At 32.7% G+C, this 23,832-nt stretch overlaps 1 protein-coding gene across 1 annotated transcript; it reads right to left on the bottom strand.

The window, feature by feature from the left end:
* Positions 1-6,395: 6,395 nt before the first annotated feature.
* Positions 6,396-22,489, bottom strand: LOC105343503 (disintegrin and metalloproteinase domain-containing protein 10-like). Its single transcript, XM_066078760.1, has 8 exons — positions 22,482-22,489; positions 22,119-22,194; positions 20,666-20,717; positions 19,476-19,606; positions 17,947-18,084; positions 16,586-16,762; positions 12,224-12,253; positions 6,396-9,138 (listed from the first exon to the last, which is right to left on the bottom strand). Exons 1-8 carry the CDS (start codon positions 22,487-22,489, stop codon positions 9,022-9,024), a joined length of 729 nt encoding a protein of 242 aa, XP_065934832.1. The 3' UTR covers positions 6,396-9,021.
* Between the last annotated feature and the right edge of the window lie 1,343 nt (positions 22,490-23,832).

Raw genomic sequence — 23,832 nt, forward strand, 5'->3', positions numbered from 1 at the left:
TCTAAGGTTAAGGTCATAGCAGAATTATATATAAAATTCTTGTCTCTCCCCTTGGTCCATTCTGTCTCATACTTCACTTACAGAGTGTCTATGGTCAAAGGGTGTGCAGTGACCTTGAATAAAGTTTGTAGGTCAAGGGTCAAGGTCATATAAGGCCATCAAATATTTCTTTTTTCAGAGAAGATATATTTTCCACTTAGTCCTATTTGGCTGATACTTCTTATAAACAGAGCTTTGAGTAAAGGGTATATTGTAACCTTGAACCAATTTTCAAGGTCAAATGTGAAGGTCATAGCAGGATTATATGTTAAATCCTTGTCCAGAGCATATCTTCTCTCCCTTTATTCCAATCTTGCTAATACATCACATACATAGTGCCTTTGATCAAAGAAATTGCAGCGACCTTGAATGATGTTTGTAGGTCAAATGTCAAATTCATATCAGATGACACAAAACTCCCTTTTTAAGAGCACACACACAGAAGTTCAATGACAGGTGGAAATTTGTTAAGTTATAGGTCAAGGTCAAAGCAAAATTCTCTGAAATTATTTCCACCCTATTGTCCATTATTTAAGCGGGGCTCTTTTTATATGGTCACCATCTCAATGTTGTCTAATTTTGATATCGTATCTGTCCTAAGCTCATGATTGGTTGATAGGTGTTACATGAGCGTGCAATAAAATCTGTTATATAAACCTCACTATAAAAAATACAAACCTTAATATCTTCTTCCGGCAATCACACACTTTGATAGATGAACTGTTACCGCAATTCTATTTACTTTACGTGAATAATGTCACCTCCCAGTCATGCTCATTAACACATATAATGTTAAACGGAATGAGGAACTATTATGTTTATACTGTTACCCTGCAATTGCGCAATTTAACCGCATATAACGCTACACATAATCGCACACTTTAACGCATAGTTATACCCTTACACACAATCACACACTTTAACACATATACATTTACACGCAATCAAACACTTTACCACATATACCGTTACACAAAATCAAACACTTTAACACATATACCGTTACACAAAATCAAACATTTTAACACATATACCGTTACACAAAATCAAACAATTTAACACTTTAACACATGTACCGGTACACAAAATCACACACTTTAACACGTATAGTGTTACACAAAATCAAACACTTTAACACATGTACCGTTACACAAAATCAAACACTTTAACACATATACCGTTACACGCAATCAAACACTTTAACACATGTACCGGTACACAAAATCACACACTTAAACACATATACCGTTACACAAAATCAAACACTTTAACACATTCATACCGTTACACCACAAGTACCTGAAATTTTATTAATCAGTCGCTAAGTCATATATCGGAAAATTCTACCCCTACTGTATATAAATACTTCTATATAGTAGGGGTAGAATTTTTCGATATATGAATTATTAAGCGACTGATTAATAAAAATTCAGGTGCCTGTGGTTACACACAATCACACACGTTGACGCATATACCGTTACACACAATCACACATTCTAACACATATATTATTACACACACTCCTGCACTTTAACACATATACCATTACACACAACCACACACTTTATCACATATACCATTACGCAAAATCACGCGTTTTAACACATATACCATAACACACATCACAAACAAAGGTTTGTGAATACCGTCAATTGACTACACCTTAAAATTTACACGTAACTGACTACACTGCTTTGTGTACTTTTGAGGTGGATTTGCGCATGTGCGCGGAAATAGTAATTTAGAAAAGCAGAAAGCAGACCTAGGTAATACCACAGGTGTGTTTACATTTGTTTGAATTCATTAACATGCTAAGGAGCAATTCCCCCCTCTTCTAAGGATTAATTTTCGATCAGCGCCTGACATAGACATAGCATCAATAGTGAAACAGACTATACTATTTTATGCAGAATGTTACTTGAAAATGACTCGATAGACTAAGTGTTTATACAAAGCTGACACTCATTCTTTATCTAAAAAGCATAGTTTTGCACACCAAAAGCATAAAACATGGCTATGAATTTTTAAAGCAACCCAATGTTTACATTTTCAACTACGTGTAGAGTGGTTGAACACGAACGATAGCTCTTTTCTTAATATCATCGTTTAGTTTAAATAACTGCTAGACGATGCAATAAGACAAATATCTTCATAGATTTTCATGATTTAACATAAATCAAAGTAGTATATGATATAAAAAACGACCAGGACACTTATACTTTCGCTCAGATTTCAGAGGAACTGAACAAATCTCAAGGAAGTCTCGTGAATTTTCATTCGAACACCTCTGGATTTATTACATACTTATCAACGATAAAAAAAAAACACATTCCGAACACTTTCGCAGGGGTGCATTATTTTCATACACTGACAACATGTATGACATAATAGAACGTCAAAACTACCCCGTCTTGTGCCCCTCGACTCAAAACATATACAGTTTATAAATTTTAAGTATTCGAGTGATAGCTTTACAAGTTTTATCATATTCAGACAATGAGCCCATAGTTAAGCATGACGTTTCTAACACATGTTCACCGCTCAAAGTGGTCTTTAATATAGAATCTCATTTTACAACGTTTCTGTCAAACTGTTTCTTTCTTTCTTTTCTCTTCGAACGCGTTATTCCACTGCCAACGGACCGACCACGTTTCCGCATCGACCTATGTGTACGTTCCACTGACGTCGGAAGCAAATTGAAAGTGGGGGGGGGGGCTAAACTAATCCTCAGAATATTGGGGGAAAAAACTAATTCCCAAAATCAGGGAAATCCTAATCCGTGTGTGTGTGTGTGGGGGGGGTATACCTATACTTCCAAAAAAAAAGTTTACCTACCAAATTTTTTTCCCCAAAATCATGGGGGGGGGGGGGGGGGGGGCTAGTATGCCTATGACTCCAACTTCTCAATCTTTCAAGGTAAATTTAGGAACAATTATCTTTGCTGCAAGAAAAGTGGGGGGGGGGGGGGCTAAACCCTATATGATACTATGTCCCTTATGGTTAGGTCTAACTTTGCAAAAAAAAGTTAGCCCACCCCCCGGTTCCGACGCCTATGCGTTCTAAAATTACCTTGTCACATCACGTGCTAATGAATATTTCAGAGGTTGGCGTTTATTGATCGGGCCGGTCAAAAAATATATAAATTCGAATTTATATTAAATACTTTTAACTGCGTTTCACTTAAACAGTATAATTTGCAGAAAGTTAATAACTTATGTACCTTAATGGAAAAATGAAAACATTTCTTTCTTTAAAATTTTTCTTAAAAAACGGAATATATTCCTTTAAGTTTCCACAGTGAAAAAAACCATGGCACACCAATTTGTTTCAATTTTTAACTACCTTTGAATCATTTGCGCTTTAGTTTTTCACACGCAAGTAACTCATTAATGACAAACAACGAATGGTATACGTATTTTACCATTATGCCGATCATGACAATGAGCAAGTTAAACAACAAGTGCGACCGGTCATCACGGAATGCTTACTGGCCATTTGTACTTGATCCTCCATCTGATGTTTTAGATTTCCGCGTTTGCCTTGCTATAGATGTATATATCCGGTATTTTGTTGGATTTTGTTAGCATGAATAGTGTACATTTTTGCCATATTTCATACATATTTGTCTTACAGATAACATAGTTATACCTGTACAGGTACAATGTCTGTACACAAATAAAACGTACGTGTGCTGATATAGACAGAACACCCTGGAAGTTGGTAAATTATATTAAATTGAACATGAGTTATATTAGATTCTGAAAAATCCATAAGTCTGTCGTTAGTAAATTAAATTAAAGTAAATATATAAAATGGAGGAAGCCTACTCGGTTGTGTTTTTGCAGGAAGGATATACATATTGAATTGATTTGATTTTTTGGTCGATTTAGTTTTTTGGGTTTTTTTCTTTGTTGTTGTTTTTTTTTTGGGGGGGGGGTTTGTTTGTTTTTGTTTTGTTTTTTTGTTTCTTTTTTGTACCGATTTAGACAGAACCCCCTGGAAGTTAATAAATTATATCATGTTATAAAATTTTTATATTTAAAAATAAAAAAAAAGTTTCTTCAAAATGTAATGTTAGATTTTTTTAAACCCGGCCATACATGAGGCAATATTAAAACTGGAATTGGAAAGCACTCGCTCTATGTAGACCTTTTCATGACTAATTAATATGCCTTGAGCAAATCTGCTTAGAAGCTCTGTATCATTTTTTCTTCAATTTAATATCAGATGGCGTTTTTCAAGTTGTTTGTCGCACATTGTCTCAGGATGAGAATACTCTGTACGAAAAAGATATGAAATGCGGGTACATGTATTTATTTATTTACATGGTGCACCTCCAACACCTCCAGCAATTTTTAAACAACTCGGATTTTTCTTCACTAATTTCATAAATTATGGTTAAAGCTGATAAAATTAGCATTAGAACAAACTGAATATAAATCAGCATAAATTTTGTATACCATCTGTACATTAAATGCGTTTGACACTGGACTTCCTTTCTGTGTCAAGGCTAATATGAAATTTAAATGAACTTGTTTGCAGGACTTGAAGCGCTTAAACTGATGTGGTGAGGTGAAAAAATAATGCAGACTATAAGAAGTCTACCATCATTACTGCAGGAAGGTGTGGTAATGTTTGTTCGCACATAACATTATATTTACATTCTACTGTGTTTCTTTCCATTAAATTCCGTAATGTTTAAATGCCTCTAAATGCAACACCTATTCACTGCGTATGAATTTACGAGTAATTTACATAAGTAGTTCTCAAACAGTGATTTTTATGTTATCGGTTAAAAATGTATTTCATGAATGTTGTCAAAACATCATGTTTTTTTTATAATTATTCAACAAAAAAGTTGACTTTATAGTTGAAAGCAAAATTTCAAGAGTTATTTTTCATGGATTATATTTTCATGCTCGTCGATCTCAACTCAACAGTCTATGTAATAACCAGTTTAAACCGGTTTTATATAACAGCTGTTCTTGCTGTTACTTATTCACTCCCTCCGTGATCTGCACTTTATATCGATTTATTTAAGTAAACAATTGATTTCGTCAGTAAGGGAATGTAAATATAAGCATTAAATGATTTATTTTTGAGGTCGTCGTGGGTTATTCAATTTGACTGCTCACCTGACGGCAGTTATTGACACGACGACGTCACAAATAAATCATTCAATGCTTTAATATAGACACCTGGAAATATTGATATATGGGTGGTACATTTATTCATCCCTTTGAATTTTAAAATTTTTACAATATTTCCAGGAGAATACATTTTTATAATATCTTGGAAATATAAACATCATAGAAACACCTTATTTTCCCCGGTGATAGTTATATGTTGAGTGCGGGTGTCCCATGTAACCCCGATTTTCGTCACTGGGTGAAATGTTAATAAATGGTGGTAATTTCATTCAAACTTATCTAGCTAACTCTCAACTTGTCTTTATTATTTTAATACTTCAAGATCAGATTGGAATAGGCTCTACCCATTTAAAATCCATGCCTCGAGCATGCACTTGTCTTAATTGCATTGTTTTCTTTGTTTATTGAGCTATGATTTAGTTTGTCTAAAAAAAATTATTGTCTAGCAATAAGAACATTAATAATTTGTAATACGTAATTATTAAAAGAGTTAATTTCTGATTTGAAAAGACCCACAATGTTATACTTAGATTATAACTCGTCATTCTCAAACAAAAAACAGAACTCAAGTTATTAAACGAATCAAGTAATATATTAACCAAAGAATCCCAGGAATGTATCTTTATTTAAAATTTTTTGAATCAATCGATTTCTAACAAATACACAATTCATAAATGAAAAATAACAAACCATAATTATAACCCTACATTAAAAGTAATTGTAAAAGCAAAAGTAAAAGTAAGTGAACGACTTTTGTAGATGACCATCTTCCACGGTCTGACGTAAATCCATTGTCCAGATCACGACCAGCCAAACTATTTACGTAATACAGAATTAAGAAAAAACATTAATACATTATAAATCATTTCGTCCTTAACTATTTACGTAATATTGTAAAAAATAAAAAAATATACCAATAGATATATCAAATATTTCATTGATGTGCAAATATAAACACCAGTTATGAATCATAAAAATCAAGAATGTTTTCAATTTAAATATTTGCCATTTGCATTTATTCTGTTCGAATTTTCCCTCGTTTATTAATTCTTTATTTTGTGTTACCTATATTACTTTACAATATAACTATTTTTTGGTAATATTTCAATACCCTTTTTTTAGACAATCAATAAAAAGAAACCCTTTTCATATGATTTTGTTTTATTATTTCCAGTAAAATAAATGTCTGACAGCGAAGAATAAACATGACGAAACAAACTTTAAGTTAAATAAATAACACAATGTTTTACAGCAAATTAGTGTCATTTTAGTAATGTTTTTTTCTATGTTCAACAGCTCTCAAGGAAAGTTTCATAACAATGTTTACAAGTATGCGTTACATTTAAAACAGAATGCATCTCAACCTTTTCTTTACAAAACACTGGGTTAATTCACAGGATTTAATAAATGGAGGAGGTGATACACATTTGTTACGTTAATTACATTGTAAATGAACAAAACATCATCAGCACCAACCAAAGAGAAAATAAAAGTACAAACATGTTAAGGTGGTATGGAAGACCTGTCGATATTACTGTTGATAAAAGTATGAACCTTTACATTTCTTTCTATAGTACGTCACAATATGGAGGTGTCTCATACCACCTTAAGCAAAAGAGAAGAATCGTAACATTCCATGATCAATCAAAATCTATAGAAGATTGAATAAAGCGATTTAAACAATGCACGAGATTCTCACAATGCAAAAAAAATTAACAGGAGGGGAACCTAAACTGATGAAAATAGCTAATTATATTAAAGCGATCTATTGACTCCCGATCTTGGATCTAAACTAAATTTCTAAGGAACATAAAGTTACAATCTCTCCTTTTGTCTCCATTCTGTTGAATAATGAAGCCGACCCATATTTATATCCAAAATAACTGATCTCATTGACTTTTAAAACACACAGATAATTTCTTGTTTTAACATAGACAACTTCCCATATAACAATACATATTTATAGATTGGTAATTCGTCCTGTGAATGGCACTAAGCAAAATAAATAACTAGCATCATTAGCAGGTGCTTGGTTTTGTAGGTGGCTAGATGACAACATGTGTTAAACCATTAAGTCACTAAGTAGATGTCCTGGGACTTTCATCATAGGGATATATGAAACAGTTAAAACTCTGGGAGAGGAGGTCAAACATGTATTATTTTTACGGCGATTGAAGAATCATTTGACGACCCAGGCAAAAAAAACCAACAAAACATTCCAGTCCTTTTCTTTAGGCTACAGTTGCGATGAAATAAAATAAATAGAAAGGGAGAAATAAAGTGAAAACAATTGTTAAAAAATGTAGTTACATATCGCCTGTACATCATCAAAATTGGTTAAATGTATTTCTGAATAGCATACAATTAAAATAGAGGATATATTGCAGTTTCTACTTGTGTCAGTTCTTTGTGCTCCTACAGTGCTGCTACTGAAAGTTGACAAGGATATGATAACGTGACTAGCATTCTGTAAGGGACTTGTCACGTACCTTAAATGTACGTATACTGTACTCAGTAAAGACACAAACAGACGTAAGAAATATTTAAAGAACTGTTAACAACTTAAAATGGTTTATAGACAGAGTTAAAATAATTAAAACAAACGTTTACAAATTAAGTGGCAAAAACCCACTTTCAAAGATATGTATAAATAAAGGAAAATGATGGTTAGATAGAGTCCACGAAAAGCTGGAACCTTTTAACACAAATTATGCTAGGAAATAGAACGACCAATAGAATACATATACCATTGTTACGTCACATTCCAAGGTGCGGTCATTCTGCTCCAGTCAGTTCAATAGCACACAATGGAAAAACCTGATATTTTTAATCCATAAGAAAGGGCATAAATGATTTACATTAACTCGATAGGCCATCATCTAAACATAGTTATACTATTAGTGCAATTAATAACGAAGATATTTGCCTTGATTGAAACAATGGATCACATTTTTAACGTACATTTGCTTACATTACAATGATTAGTATAGCCTTTTATTTTATAACATGATTCAAACTGAAGTAAACAATAACTAACACTGTATGCATGAGCACAAAAACTCCAAAAAATTAAGGTCAGACGACACGTTCTTCGAGAATCTTTTTTGTATCTCCTCGTTATAGAGAGTTCCAATAAAATTATTAATTTTATAATTATTTTAAAAATGATTAATATTTAATTACATGTGGTTATGTGTCTAGATGGCCGAGTGGTTAGAACCGTGGCCGCTCACTGCCAGAAGCGTACATGTTCTGGAGGTCGTGAGTTCAAATCCCTGCTCCGGCCGAGATAGAGTTCCTCTATAGTGAATTTTGCTGTGCTGTATATGTATTTATTTTTACATCAGCAATTCGAGTGTATTTCCAAGAAGATTATATAGGAAATTGCATACTCTAGTATTTTGTAGAAATGCCTTGTAAGGAACCCTAATTTTTTGCAAGAAAGCTTGTCAAAATAGTTGTAAACCATCAACAAATTCCTGGAAAAAGTTATATAAAATTGAGGAACGTGTCGCCTGACCTTAACAATCAAAAATGCCTCAATGTAATATCATTCTACCAAAATACAGAAGGAAATAATTTATTAAAAAATAATGAACAATTGAAACCCCAATACCCCGTCATATTGTTTTTCATAATAGGAATTATGTTTGCATAATGATTTACAAAGAAATGAACACAGATCTGTATCTTTAACACAAATGTAATATTATCAAAAATACCAAAGGACTATATACATCATTCAAAACACATATGGAAATGTTGTTCTTCTAGTGTACATTCGTTAAAAAAATCATTAAATACGATGAATTCAATTTAGATGATATATGGTTCAAACTTTGCGCATTTCTAAATTATTGTATCTCCCGCCTTTAGCCCCTGCTCCCTTCCTGTGCCCCTGTGGTGGGCCTCCGTGTGCTGAGTATGGCGGCGGGGGTCCCGATGGGCCCTTCAATAAGAAATAAAAACAAGGCTCAGTATAGATACCATTCGTCAAAACATATAACGTAACAAATTGTACTAGTCTTTATAAAATGAAGAAAAAATATTAGTAAGTGCATGCAATTAAATTGCTTAGTTATGATTACACATCTCCTAATAATCTACTGTTTCAATTGTACAAACACATAATATTATCATTCGAATTTCAAAAGCGTCACTTCTAGAAATATTTTTCGGCATATGACATTGATCTTTTTGTGCAACGCAAGTTCTCATTTTGAATTGTAATTACCACAAGATGTTAAACATCTGTTAAAAAGACAAACTGTGCCCGTTTACATGTACCATTTGTTGACCAACATTAATTTATAACATTGTTTAACCAAAAAAAGATTATTATTAATTATCTATCAGCTTTATAGCAGATTTATTGACCATACTATAGAATAAAACACAATTTAAAATCTTACCTTTATACAATAAAACAGAACTTAGAATCGTATCTTTAGAAATGGTTTAATACACTAAACTAACTGCATCTCAATGTTCGGTTTTTTTTTTCAAGGAAAGAGTAGATTAGTTATGCTATAAATTACAACTTTTAATTTCCCTCTCGCACACACTTATCAGAATATAAATTACATTACGAACAAATTCTTTAATATTTATTCAAAATATAAGATTCAAATAATCACTGACATTTATCTTTTTAATTATAAATTAAAAATTAATCGAACATATTTTCGCACATACTTTTCAAAAATTTTTTTTAAAAAAACCCCAGATTGTTCATATTTAATTCAATAGTCCCCTATATTCTTTATTCTTAAATATTTGGTGGAAAACAAAACCCAGTACAACACGTGATGTTATCTAGTTATACCCATAATGCATCTGGCACCCACCACCATTACTATAAATGCCGTAGTGTAAGAGGCGAAAAGGGTAAAGGAGAAAGTATGGAAGCGGCAGCGTGCGTGTGGCTAAATTGGCTAAACGTTTACCCTAAATCTTTGATGTTGCTCTTGGTTGCTTGTAAATAAAGGACATACACATTACTATGTCGCAAAATTCACCTTATAAAAAAAAGGCTCTGCATCTGATTCAGTTTTTAACAATAAGTGTTTTTACTACACGTAACTGTAGAAGCTTTAGTTTTGAAGTTTACGTCTAAATCTAAGCGTAAAATTCGTCTGATACAGAAGTTCATTACAAAATTACAGAAGACGTGTACAAATCTTATAATCAAGTAATGCATTAAGTACAAACACTGGTTTTACTATTAGGGTAACGTTTAGGGTTGTTTTCAATATATACAATTTTATGAAACTTGGTCATTGGGTCCACTGAAATACATGTAAGTGTATTACGTTGTACGTAAACAGCTCATGTCCAACATGCAAGCAAATGACGGGAACTCACACACATTCTGTGAATGTTCCCTTTTAAGTCATATCCCAACTAAAAACAACCTATTCAATGATATGTCTATTTAATTCCATGGTAGCATGTGGAATACAGTTTCTCTTCGCTGATTTTCTTTCTATCACTTATTGATTGGTCAAAACCCGAAAGAACTCTACAAACTTTGAATATAAACCCATCTCATCTGGAATAACCATATCGAAATCTGAACACGTACAATTTGCCACAAACCCATCAGGCGATACTACCAATGAAGTTAGAGATCCACTAATGTAAAGAGAACCGACTGATCAGGCGATACTACCAATGAAGTTAGAGATCCACTAATGTAAAGAGAACCGACTGATCAGGCGATACTACCAATGAAGTTAGAGATCCACTAATGTAAAGAGAACCGACTGATCAGGCGGTACTACCAATGAAGTAAGAGATCCACTAATGTAAAGAGAACCGACTGATCAGGCGGTACTACCAATGAAGTTAGAGATCCACTAATGTAAAGAGAACCGACTGATCAGGCGGTACTACCAATGAAGTAAGAGATCCACTAATGTAAAGAGAACCGACTGATCAGGCGGTACTACCAATGAAGTAAGAGATCCACTAATGTAAAGAGAACCGACTGATCAGGCGATACTACTAATGAAGTTAGAGATCCACTAATGTAAAGAGAACTGAGTGATACTTTATCACGGAATGATGCCATCTATCATTCACTGTCACAACATCTTCAGAGGCATCAACTTTATCATCTATATCAAATGATCGATGAAAACAAAGTTAAAGAAAACATGACTTTGATGTGTGATTCTTTATGAAAGTATCAGAATGTGCTACAATGAATCAAGCAGGCAAGTCTGTTCAAACAGATGGAGCTGTTAGCCAGCTGCTAGCACGTATTGCTTGGAAAGGACATATATGTAACATGAATAAACGATTCCTGATTAACACGTATCTGTATGTTAAATTGATCATTCACAACGATATAGCAGTACGGTGGACTCGTTTTGCCTTCAATTGATTTTATTACCCCCACCCCCCCTTGTTTATTCTTGGTGTATACCTTAGAATATCTCAGAGGTGCAACTCATGCTGTATTAATCGTAAAGAATATGTTCCTCTTCTATCAAATTTGTGTTAATAATATAACTTTTCAACAATACATTTATCATAAATATCTGTTTTTATTTTGTTTCTTGCACGTGTATTCTTGTTGTGTACCTTATCAGTTGTTTTTCTATTAATACCAGGTCTGACTTCTTCATTACAAAGGATAAAAAGTAAGTACAATTAGACTAGACATTAAAAAGTTATCTAACTAGTGCAAACTACGACAGCAGTTTTAAGCACACAAATTTGGTAAGGTTTCTGTATAGATAATGGCCGACATCAACCAAATCTCACGGCTAGTCGCCTAATTTCACTTTATAAAACATTGCTTACGTATAATGCTAAATGAATGTGAGAACAGAAGGAATTTGGACATTTTTTTCTTGCAGATATTTTCTCACTATATAAGTGCATGTAAAAGAAAGAAGAGGAAGTTGGTTCCTGTCAGGGGTGTTGTTTTGAGACTGGCTGTGAGATTTCGCTGATGTGCAGTGCTAGGATATATGCAGGTTAATTCACACATGTAGATTTGCCTTAGACAGGATATATATACTTACAACTATCAAAGGGTATTGAGTGTCGTGGTTCTACAAAACCCAGACAGTGTCATATTTAGTATTTTATTGCTATTAACTCAAGGATTAATATACATGGAAATTATCAGCCTAGTTTTTTTTCGTCCCTCTTTGTCAGTAGGTGAATTTAAGACTGGACAAATTCAATAACTGTGTTAAATAAGCATTATCTATCACATTAATGTGATTGGACGATTTATTAAGGTGTGAAACGTGGAGCAAAAAACCCAAAGTAAAATCATGGGCGAATATAACCCTGTATACAGTATGTTACACTATGAGGGGAACCATTATACTGTATGAATCATGGTTTGGCTGATTGTCCATTGTCATTTTTTTTCTGGAAGGGTGGGGGGGGGGGGGTCATTTAATCTACAGTTGTAATATTTCAAATCTATAGGTACAGCAAAACTTGATGCATTTCGATATTTTGAGATGCCCAAAACTATAAGCAGATGGAATGATTTAGTATTTTTTTACAGTATGGTAGAAAATGATGATATTACTAACAACATGTTAAAATTTACACCATTATAGTATTTTCTTAATCTGCTGGCAATTTTCAGAGAAAATAAACTTTTATTCTGAGGTGATCCCTTTAAAAGAAGCAATTGGTAAGTTTTTTGTTTTTTTAAATTCGCAAATAGTTTAAAACTATAGTAAATTACATACGGTTTAAATGAAGAGTTTTGCTTTTGTAATGTTTTCGCAGAAAAAACTTCGTTTGCAGGGATATAATAAAATATAGAGCACTTGGTCAATACTTGGAGACGGTCGGATGGCAGTGGCTACTTTTGACAAAAGTTTATATCTATTAAATCTATAGTAGAGCAAGTACACTGTTTTAAGGTTTAGACACACAAACAAATCATAATGTCAAGGCTAAAATTTATAATTGTTTCTTATTGCATAATCGTTTATAGATTTATTAAAAATGACATGTGGTATTAACAACAGTGTTCAGGTGATGAAGGTATATTAAAAGGTATGTAATAAACAATACAATATTGTTTGATAATTTACTATATTGTGTCAAACTACATGTCATGTAAAACATTTATTGGGGGTATAAACGAATGTATGTTAATAATAAGCTTCAATTATATGGATGACATGTGGTGATAACGAACAGTGTACACAATCACAAGTCCAATTGAAAATTACTATTCTGGAGCAGATCAAACATGGACCTCTATAATAATTAGAGGTAGGATCAGGTGCCATGGAGGAGCGAGCATCCTCTGCTGACCGGTCACACCTGCCGTGAGCTCTTTGTCGTAATTGCATAAATGGCACAATTTCGTACACAAATCGGCAATTGATATAATAAGTGTGAAAAGGTCAGTCAGTATTCTTGTCAAATCCACACTTTGCAAAGATTGTTTCCCTTTGCAGGGTCAATCCAAGGTCAAAAGGGAAAGACCAAACATTTTTCTTCGTTATGCTACCAAACAAAATTTTGGGCGTCCTGTGATTAAATCTATTTGAATTTAGTTTATTCCTTCGATGTGTGGATTGCCCCATTCTTGGGCAATCAAACTACACAACGGAAACGGAATTTTATTGCCAAATGACAAAGTTACAAACCTTTAAACTACAAAAGTTACAGTGAGAAACCTATGGGTTTTTCCCCAAAGATGGCGGCCAAGGGACATAACTTTTGTAAAGTGTGGATTGGTCTATAATTTCAAAAAAAAAAATTATATTTAATGGTGGATTGCCACCCAGACCCCTTAAACATTTAATCTCTGAATAAATATTCTGTTTCAAATTTCTTAATGTTAAAAAGTTAAATGTTAAAAAATAGTGCTGCCAACGAAAGTAGCAATAGTTAATAAAAAAAAAAAGGTTAAGAAGCTTATAAAAGCTCATTAAACTATGGAAAGCTTAAGCTGTAACCTCTCATTAGAAACTTAAACAGGCAAAGTATATTTGCATGCATAATTATTTTGAAAAGAACGAGTGCACTTAAATTATAGAGAATTGGCCCTTTTCAGTGCCGTTTACATGTAGAAAATATAAACAAGTTTCTTTTTTCCGTAATATTCAAGCACTGATGGAAACTTCTGTTTCAAATGCACGCTTAAGTTGGCATGGGACACTTTCATATTGTGGTGTATTGTTTATCAGAATAAACAATTAAATAAACTGTATTATGTTAGTAGTTTTTTTCCCAATGTTGTCATCTAACAGCGTAGTGCAGTGGATTAGATGGTTTACTACAAATCTATAGGCCATAGGTTCGAATCCCGCTGGGCTTTTAATAACTTTTACCTTTCCAAATATTTTACTACACATTAATATCGACGACAGATGTCCCATACCACCTTAACTTCACGGAAATTAATATAGATTTTAGACAATTGTTGATTTTTAAATGCCATAGTGATCAAACAAACATTCCTAATCTACAAAGCCAGAACAAAAAGATTTAAACGCAACAGTATTTTACAATGAGCACATTTGACAAACGTCTACCAGGTTAGGACCCAAGTGTCTATTTGGAATAATTTAATCCATGCGTTGGTTTAACATGGGCCACGCTGATTATATTTCAAAGGAAATACCTTTAATTTTTTTATACTTTTTTTCATTTTTTAAAGACTGACCTGATGTTGTACAAACATTTTCACAGGAATGTTTTAAATGTAAACTGCGTTATTTGTCTTTTACACACATTTGTACTCGGTTAGGCTGACAGTAAACAAAGGCTTTGAAATGAATGCCCGTCCTTGATTTAGTATATACATTCAGGAATGTCGGTTGACCCTTACCAATTTATATCGTATGAAATTAGTTAATATTTGAATTCATTGTTCATGATTTAATTGTTTGTTATAAATCGTAGATAAAAACGGTCATTTGACCTTTAAAATTACATTAAATTGTAAAACATTCAAATGTAACGTCAGGCGGATTAATACGTTTTTGACGTTAGCCTTACTATGACGTAAGCAACGTTCTTTTTACAATATAAACTAATTTTTAGTCAATCAGAAAGCGTGTTACAACCAAAACTAAATTTTATATCAAGAGATGATGTGAAACGAAAAAGTTAAAACATAATTAGAATCCTCATTTTTTCACTTTTTACCGGGGCCCATAAGTACACTCGTTCTTCAGATTATTATGCTATTAGTGCATCAGTTACAGATACAAGTAATTCTTAGAGCACTTAGTGTTTACATAACTTTCATTTATCTTCATCAATTATTTAAGAGTTTTTAAAAATCTCTCTAGAACAATAACTTGAGTTTCAATGAAATAATTAAACAAATGTCTGATTGAAGAGAAAGGTTATAGTTTGAAGTTAATGCAGTTATCTTAAATTTTCAGATAAGTTCTAAAGGCTATAAACTTTAATTGGTAAAGACAGATTACAAAATTTTATACTTTCGTTATAAAATTTGAATATTTTCCTTTACTTTATCTACAGCTCTTCTTTGAACGGAGATCAATACAGTCTAAAAATGGCCATTACCGTCCAGTCCTATTAAATGTCAGTTGTTGAGTAGCAGTATGATCCATAACAGTGTGTAAGTGAAGAACATCATTGTTTGTTTTAGTGCATATCACAGTTAGTAAAGCATATGATTAAATAGAAATCTCTAAACGTAAGACTTGAAGGCAAAGTAACCACATTGACCATTAGTGACAATTAAGATGTTGATAAATAAATAATCCAATATATAAATATGTCCAATCTTATTCATACATCTGTTAATATATCACATATCACCCCTATTTTCTACAGATCATCCTATAGTAGGAATAAGGTCCTTAATATCCTACACTAGGACTATAGTCCTAAACATCCTACACAAGGACTAAAGTTCTTAACACCTTACACTAGGACTATTGTACTAAACATCCTACAATAGGACTATGGTCCTTAACATCCTACACTAGGACTATGGTCTTAAGCATCCTGCACTAGGACTATGATTTTTTTTATATCAAAACCATTATTGGTTTAGGAAATCCAGACTATTTCCATGTATCCAGGAAATCCAGACTACTTCTAGACAAGACATTGTAAGACACCAGCGGATAAACTTGTTGTGTGTAGTTGTGACTCTACCAATGATGTAGTCACTCACTCCATTAACCCTATAAAGTCCGACATTATCAGTCTATCATCATTACTCTGTCAATCTAATCAGTGGTTGATCGCATTTTGTATGACATTCAACTATTGTGTAACCATTTGTATTACATCACAAAGTTTCTTTAGCCCAGGTGATCTATATTTTATGATGTTATAATTTCTTTATCTGTAATTTAAGTACGACCTTGACATTATCTGTCCTCAAATAACTATGTCAAGGTCATTGACCATCCTACCTGGGCTCGATACTGTTGCTCTGGGTGACGGCGTCGTCGCCTCAATGTGTCCGTCAATTTCAAGGCTGGTTTGGCGTTAGGATTTGAGCTGGGTGTGTGCACAGCACAGAACTTGATGAACAATCCCATAAACAGGATAAGGCCTATAGCCATCAATAAGACGGCCCACCAATATTCCTACAACATTACATTATATATATAACACAAGTCATTTACAGTATAACATGTTAGATACAGTACAGAACTTGATGAACAATCCCATAAACAGGATAAGGCCTATACCCATCAATAAGACGGCCCACCAATATTCCTACAACATTACATTATATATATAACACAAGTTATTTACAGTATAACATGTTAGATACAGTACAGAACTTGATGAACAATCCCATAAACAGGATAAGGCCTATACCCATCAATAAGACGGCCCACCAATATTCCTACAACATTACATTATATATATAACACAAGTTATTTACAGTATAACATGTTAGATACAGCACATAACTTGATTAACAATCCCATAAACAGGATAAGGCCTATACCCATCAGTAAGACGGCCCACAAATATTCCTACAACATTACATTATATATATAACACAAGTTATTTACAGTATAACATGTTAGATACAGCACATAACTTGATTAACAATCCCATAAACAGGATAAGGCCTATAGCCATCAGTAACACAGCCCACCAATATTCCTACAACATTACATTTTATATATATAACACAAGTTATTTACAGTATAACATGTTAGATACAGCACAGAATCCCATAAACAGGATAAGGCCTATAGCCATCAGTAAGACGGCCCACCAATATTCCTACAACAGTACATCTATATATTTATACATCATGCCATCAATAGATCAACCAAATAACAAGGCGAAGTGTCAGCCAATGACAGCCATATTGCCGAATATTACTTTTCACTGAACAAATATAGAGATATATGAGGCAATCGAGTGCTATGTTTAAACAAATGAAAGTGTGATATTTCAGACCAAAGAAAAAGCAATTATATTTATTGTTACCCTACTCAGTATGACTTACAATAACCCAGCATGACTTACAATAATCCATCATGACTTACATTTATCCAGCATGACTTACATTTATCCAGCATGACTTACAATAATCAAGTATGACTTACAATAACCCAGTATGCTTTACAATAATCCAGCATGACTTACAATAATCCAGCATGATTTACAGTAATCCAGCATGACTTACAATAATACTGCATGACTTACAATAACTCAGCATGACTTACAATAATTCAGCATGACTTACAATAATTCAGCATGACTTACAATAATTCAGCATGACTTACAATAATCCAGCATGACTTACAATAATCCAGTTCTTTATATTGGCCAGCGTTTTTTCGTTAAATATCAAGTTCTTCAGTCGCTGTAGTGGTCCTTCATTATCAACGCCACGGCAACGAGAAAACACATCACAGTAACCTTGGTAATTGTTACAGGGGGAACATAGATCATAGAAAATCAACATATAAGTTGTAAAACTGTGGGATAAAGAGGCCCATGGGCTACATATCTCAACAGACCAACAGTTTTTGTATAGTTCTATATCTGTTCTTCGACATCTTCCCTAAGCCTATACATTTCTAAGTTAAATTTTAAACCCTTATTGGGACTCCAGTATTGGTTTAGGGTCTCGATTTGAACAATTAAGAATCTACATTATTTGAGGATGTATCATTCTATATCAGTTTTTCAACAATTTCCCTATATATTTCTAAGTTACACCTTAAATTTTTATTGGGACCCCACGATTTGAACAATTTAGAACCTTTATCATATCAGGATGCTTGCATAGTAATCTCTTAAATTGTAGCATCATAGTTCTTGAGAAGAAGATTTTAAAACAATTTCCTTTTATATTTCTATGTCAAACTTTGAACCCCTCTTAGGCCCCATTATTTGTTCGGGGGTCAGGATTTTACAATGTAGAGTCTTCACTATATGTACAAGTTTCTTTGTAAATATTGGCATTTCTGTTGCACTGGTTCTTAAGCAGAAGCTTTTTAAAGCAATTACATCCATCTCCTTTTTGAAAAAAAACTTATTTGCTCTTTCTTTAAACAATTTGAAATTCTCTTTCCATAAGGATGCTTTGTACTAAGTTTGGTATAATTTGGCCTAATGGTTCTTAAGAAGAAGTCAAAAATGAGACAAACGGACAGACTGACATACAGATGGATGGCTGTGATAAGAAGAGCTCACCCGAACCCACGATTTAGGTGAGCTTAAAATTATAACAGGGTGAACCTGTATCATAAATTTAATAGTATTTAATTTCATTTTCAAATCTTAATTTGTCTATCAAATATTTTCCAACTATGGATGAATCCTACAGGAGTTTTTTTTTAATGCAGGACCGAAGATTAAGGCTAGGATTTTGATTGGGTACATGTAGGTATGGTTTGTTTACTTTCCCGAGAGCAGCACAATATAAAAGTGTTGACAGGTCTAATCATTTACTTGATTCTCTCCTTCTAAAGAGATGTTTTGGTAATGTTTTGACTTGTGTTAAAAGTAACAACCAGACAGGAAACTTATTTCTGCATACATGTGTCATACTATTGAATCATTTAAATGTGTGAGGGTCAATTTTCAGGGACTGTGGGTTTGTTTTATTTGTGGGGATGTAGTATTGTGGATGCGTCAGTTTTTAGTTTCAGTAGGAAAACTAAATCTTTTATAATAAGTTTTCGTCGAGGATGTAAATTCTGATTCGTGGGTGACAGCTATTAACGAATAACACAAAAACTGAACCACACGGAAGTCTAATGATTCCACAGTATTTCTTACAGGGAGACAATATATATTTCACCTGGGGTTTCAGACAAATTTCTTACCGGCTGTTAGTTTGATTCCGCCGCTGGACTGTTTCCGCTGGTTGACATCTTGTAGGAGAACATACAGGGCATTAGAACTGTCCAGGTTCTCGTTTGTGGCATAGCATACAGCATCAGAGTCATTCTTCTCTGTTGAAAGATTCAAACATATAAATCACACTTTGGCAAAACAGACAAAAATTAGGCATAAGAAAAAAAATTGTTTGTTTCCGCTTTCCTGACCGACCCTTGATTTTACCCCCCAACTCAAAACTTTTTTTAAGGATTTTTGATGGAAAATCGTTTATTTTCGTTTTTATCCGATTTGGAAAAAAAATTAATCAAAATTTTGGTCACAAAAATGCTTGAAGCAGTTACTCTTCTCAAATCAGTGTAACTCAAACGTTTTGTTTCAAAATGGCTGTATGTTTCTATGTGTTGTAGATTTTAATAATGCTCTCATCGTTGGCAGATGAAGTATCTGATATATAATATCTTTTTTGTGTTTTCTTAAGACCAGCTTAATAGTCAGGAATGATATTAAAAGTATTTCTCATATTATACCATTCAGCAGTGTCAGTATCTAATCGGCATGTATGGATACTGCAATATAAAAGGAAAACAAATATTTGAAAAAATAAAAAAAATTCCGACCGACCCTACTTTTTTTTAGCATGAAAGCAGAAACAAACTATTTTTTTGTTAGGTCTTAGAAAGATTGATTTTATATCTACAGCATGAACTATAACTTGTCGATACTGCCCGCTACAAATTTGAGACAACTTGTCTAAAATGCTAACTAAAAATTAGACAACTTGTTTATAATGCTCACTACAAATTAGACAACTTGTTTATAATGCTAACTACAAATTAGACAACTTGTTTATAATGCTTACTACAAATTAAACAACTTGTTTATAATGCTTACTACATATAAGACAACTTGTCTATAATACTACAGCTTAGACAACTTGTCTATAATACTTTCTACAAATAAGACAACTTATTTCCTACAGACTTGACAACTTGTCTACAATACTACACATTAGACACTTGTTTATAATATTAACCATGAGCTAACAGCTGTCTATAGGGTTTACTTTAGATTAGATAACAATACTTACTACAGGCTATGTAACACATCTGCTCCTTCTGTTGTACCGTCAGACAATTTGTCTATAATACTATAGATTAGACAACAATACTTACTACAGGCTAAGTAACACAGCTGTTCCTTTTGTTGTACTGTCAGACAATTTGTCTATAATACTTTAGATTAGACAATTATACTAACTACACATTAGACAACTTGTCTATAATACTACAGATTAGACAACTTGTCTACAATACTTACTACATATAAGACAACTTGTCTACAATACTTACTACACATTAGACAACTTGTCTATAATACTTACTACACATTAGACAACTTGTCTATAATACTTACTACACATTAGACAACTTGTCTATAACACTTACTACACATTAGACAACTTGTCTATAATACTTACTACAGATTAGACAACTTGTCCACAATTCTTACTACAGATTAGATAATGTATATACAGACTTGACAACTTGTCTATTATACTACATATTAGACAATTTGTCTATAATACCTTCTACATACTAAGTAACACAGCTGTTCCTTCTGTTGTACTGATAGACAATTTGTCTATAATACTTACTACAATTTAGACAACTTGTCTATAATACTTACTACAGATTAGACAACTTGTCTATAATACTAACTACATATAAGACAACTTGTCTATAATACTTACTACAGATTAGACAACTTGTCTATAATACTACAGATTAGACAATTTGTCTCTAATACTTTAGATTAGACAACAATACTTACTACAGGCTAAGTAACACAACTGTTCCTTCTGATGTACTGTCAGACAACTTGTCTATAATACTATAGATTAGACATGTCTATAATACTTACTACAGGCTAAGTAACACAGCTGTTCCTTCTGTTGTACTGTCAGACAATTTGTCTATAATACTAACTACACATTAGACAACTTGTCTATAATACTTACTACAGATTAGACAACTTGTCTACAATACTTTCTACAGATAAGACAATTTGTCTATAATACTAACTACACATTAGACAATGTATATACTACAGACTTGACAACTTGTCTATAATACTACAGATTAGACAACTTGTCTATAATACTTTAGATTAGACAACAATACTTACTACAGGCTAAGTAACCCAGCTGTTCCTTTTGATGTTCTGTCAGACAATTTGTCTATAATACTATATATTAGACAATAATACTTACTACAGGCTAAGTAACACAGCTGTTCCTTTTGATGTTCTGTCAGACAATTTGTCTATAATACTATATATTAGGCAATAATACTAACTACAGGCTAAAGAACACAGCTGTTCCTTCTGATGTACTGTCAGACAATTTGTCTATAATACTAATAATAATAATAATAGCTTCCTCTTATTTGGTTGCAAAAGCATACAGCTAATGACTTCTGAAAAATAAAAGCCTTGATGATTGCTTCTTGTGATTTTACACTCAAATTCTGTAGAATTGTATTTGAAACTTGCTCTTGCAGAAATCATTTTAATAACAACTTACCCCTTGTTGGCAGTCAAGAGAATGTCTTTGTAATAACAACTTACCCCTTGTTTGCAGACTTGGGAATAGTCATTACAGTATTTGAGATCTGGCTCCTTCACTGAATCTGGACATGATGCACTGTTCCCAGTGAAAAGAAGTTAAGGTCAATAATAATCATTTACAATCTTGTGACATGAAGCATTATTCCCAGTGAATCAGAGTTAAATGCAATAACAATTCACTAACATTGCTTTGAAACAGATACGTATTAACTGTTATGATGTTATTGTAACATTAGATATTCATGGTTATAGAGAGTACCCATCATTAACAAATAAACAACACAAATGACATATAAAACGTTGTATTGTTTGTTCACACTCCCCTATCTAAATTTATCTTTAGATCCACCACTGAATAATTACCCTAGCATGATATCAATTATGAATCCCCATCGCTGTAACACAATTTCTACAGTGAATCCAACAAGGTGTCACAACCAGTATTAAGAGGGCTCAATGGCTGTGACCATTTTAAGACTATATTGATCTCCTTTAAAAAAAGAGCTTCATATAAAAATATAGAAACTCACCCAAAGGTAAAGTATATGGATGTTTTCTTTACCAAATTATAGTTTATAGTTTAACAATTTGTATCTGAATATTTGAGGTAGATCTGAGGGTGGATTTATTGGCCATCCTTAAAGTAGATCTGATAATTAACTGTTTTCTTTATTAAAATATAGCTTAACAATACTTTTGGAGAAACGTTACCATTATAAGTCTAAGAAAGTTAAATGATCGCTTGCTGATATTTATTGTTGTTAAAGTAAATAAGGAACATAAAGAATGAATGAGGATGGCACTGGTAATATTAAAATATGGACGTAGTTTTATTTGTTAAACCTCCTTTTAAAGTCAACCAGGTTTGTATAAAAATCAATGAACCTGTCAATAGTAAACAAAACATAATTATTAAGCAACCAACAAACACAAAACAAATAGGCTCTTTATTGTGGGAAAACATCTGAGCAAAATCCATGGTTTTAATGCTATTGTAGCAAGATATTAGCCCATTAGCTAATTCTACTTTTTGAGGTTACAATATCTTATTTATAAAGAATGTATTTTATAAATTATCCCAGTAACTCATAGTTTTGATATCTAAGCTATAGTATCTCATTTCTAATATATGTGAAAAGTTAGTTATTGTTACCATATTGAATACTTGTAGTTAGAGAGTACTACCATTATCAGAGTGATCAGAATTGTGAAACATTGTTCCACAAACAGGTGATCGTTGCAAAGTTATATTTTTATGTTTATTATATGTATCATGATATAGTGCAATCTACAAAGGAGCTACATTAAAAACTTGTTTTTATTTAATCAAATATTGATATTGATAATGATGTAGAACATATTTCTATATTTTTGTAAATTGTGTTCAAGAGCAGTAACTCTTCTTGACACTGTACGAATTATGCATTATACTCATAGTTATCCTTCTTTACAAATAGTTTGATTAGTGAACCCTGAGCAGTAATGTATTTCATGAATATATATTTGAATATGATTGTATATATTTATGCTGAAACTTATTGTAAACATTGATCATTTTTATGCTGATATCTATTAGTTATATTACAGGGTTAAATCCTTTAATCCCTATACATGTATCTGAATAAATGAAGAACCCTTCAGTGGACTTGTTGATGTTTGGGACAACCCACTGTCACAAATGTAAAATGTTTGAGTGTATGTGTGTCGATCTAAA

Source organism: Magallana gigas, chromosome 1 (genome assembly GCF_963853765.1).
Source record: "Magallana gigas chromosome 1, xbMagGiga1.1, whole genome shotgun sequence".
Lineage (NCBI taxonomy): Eukaryota > Metazoa > Mollusca > Bivalvia > Ostreida > Ostreidae > Magallana > Magallana gigas.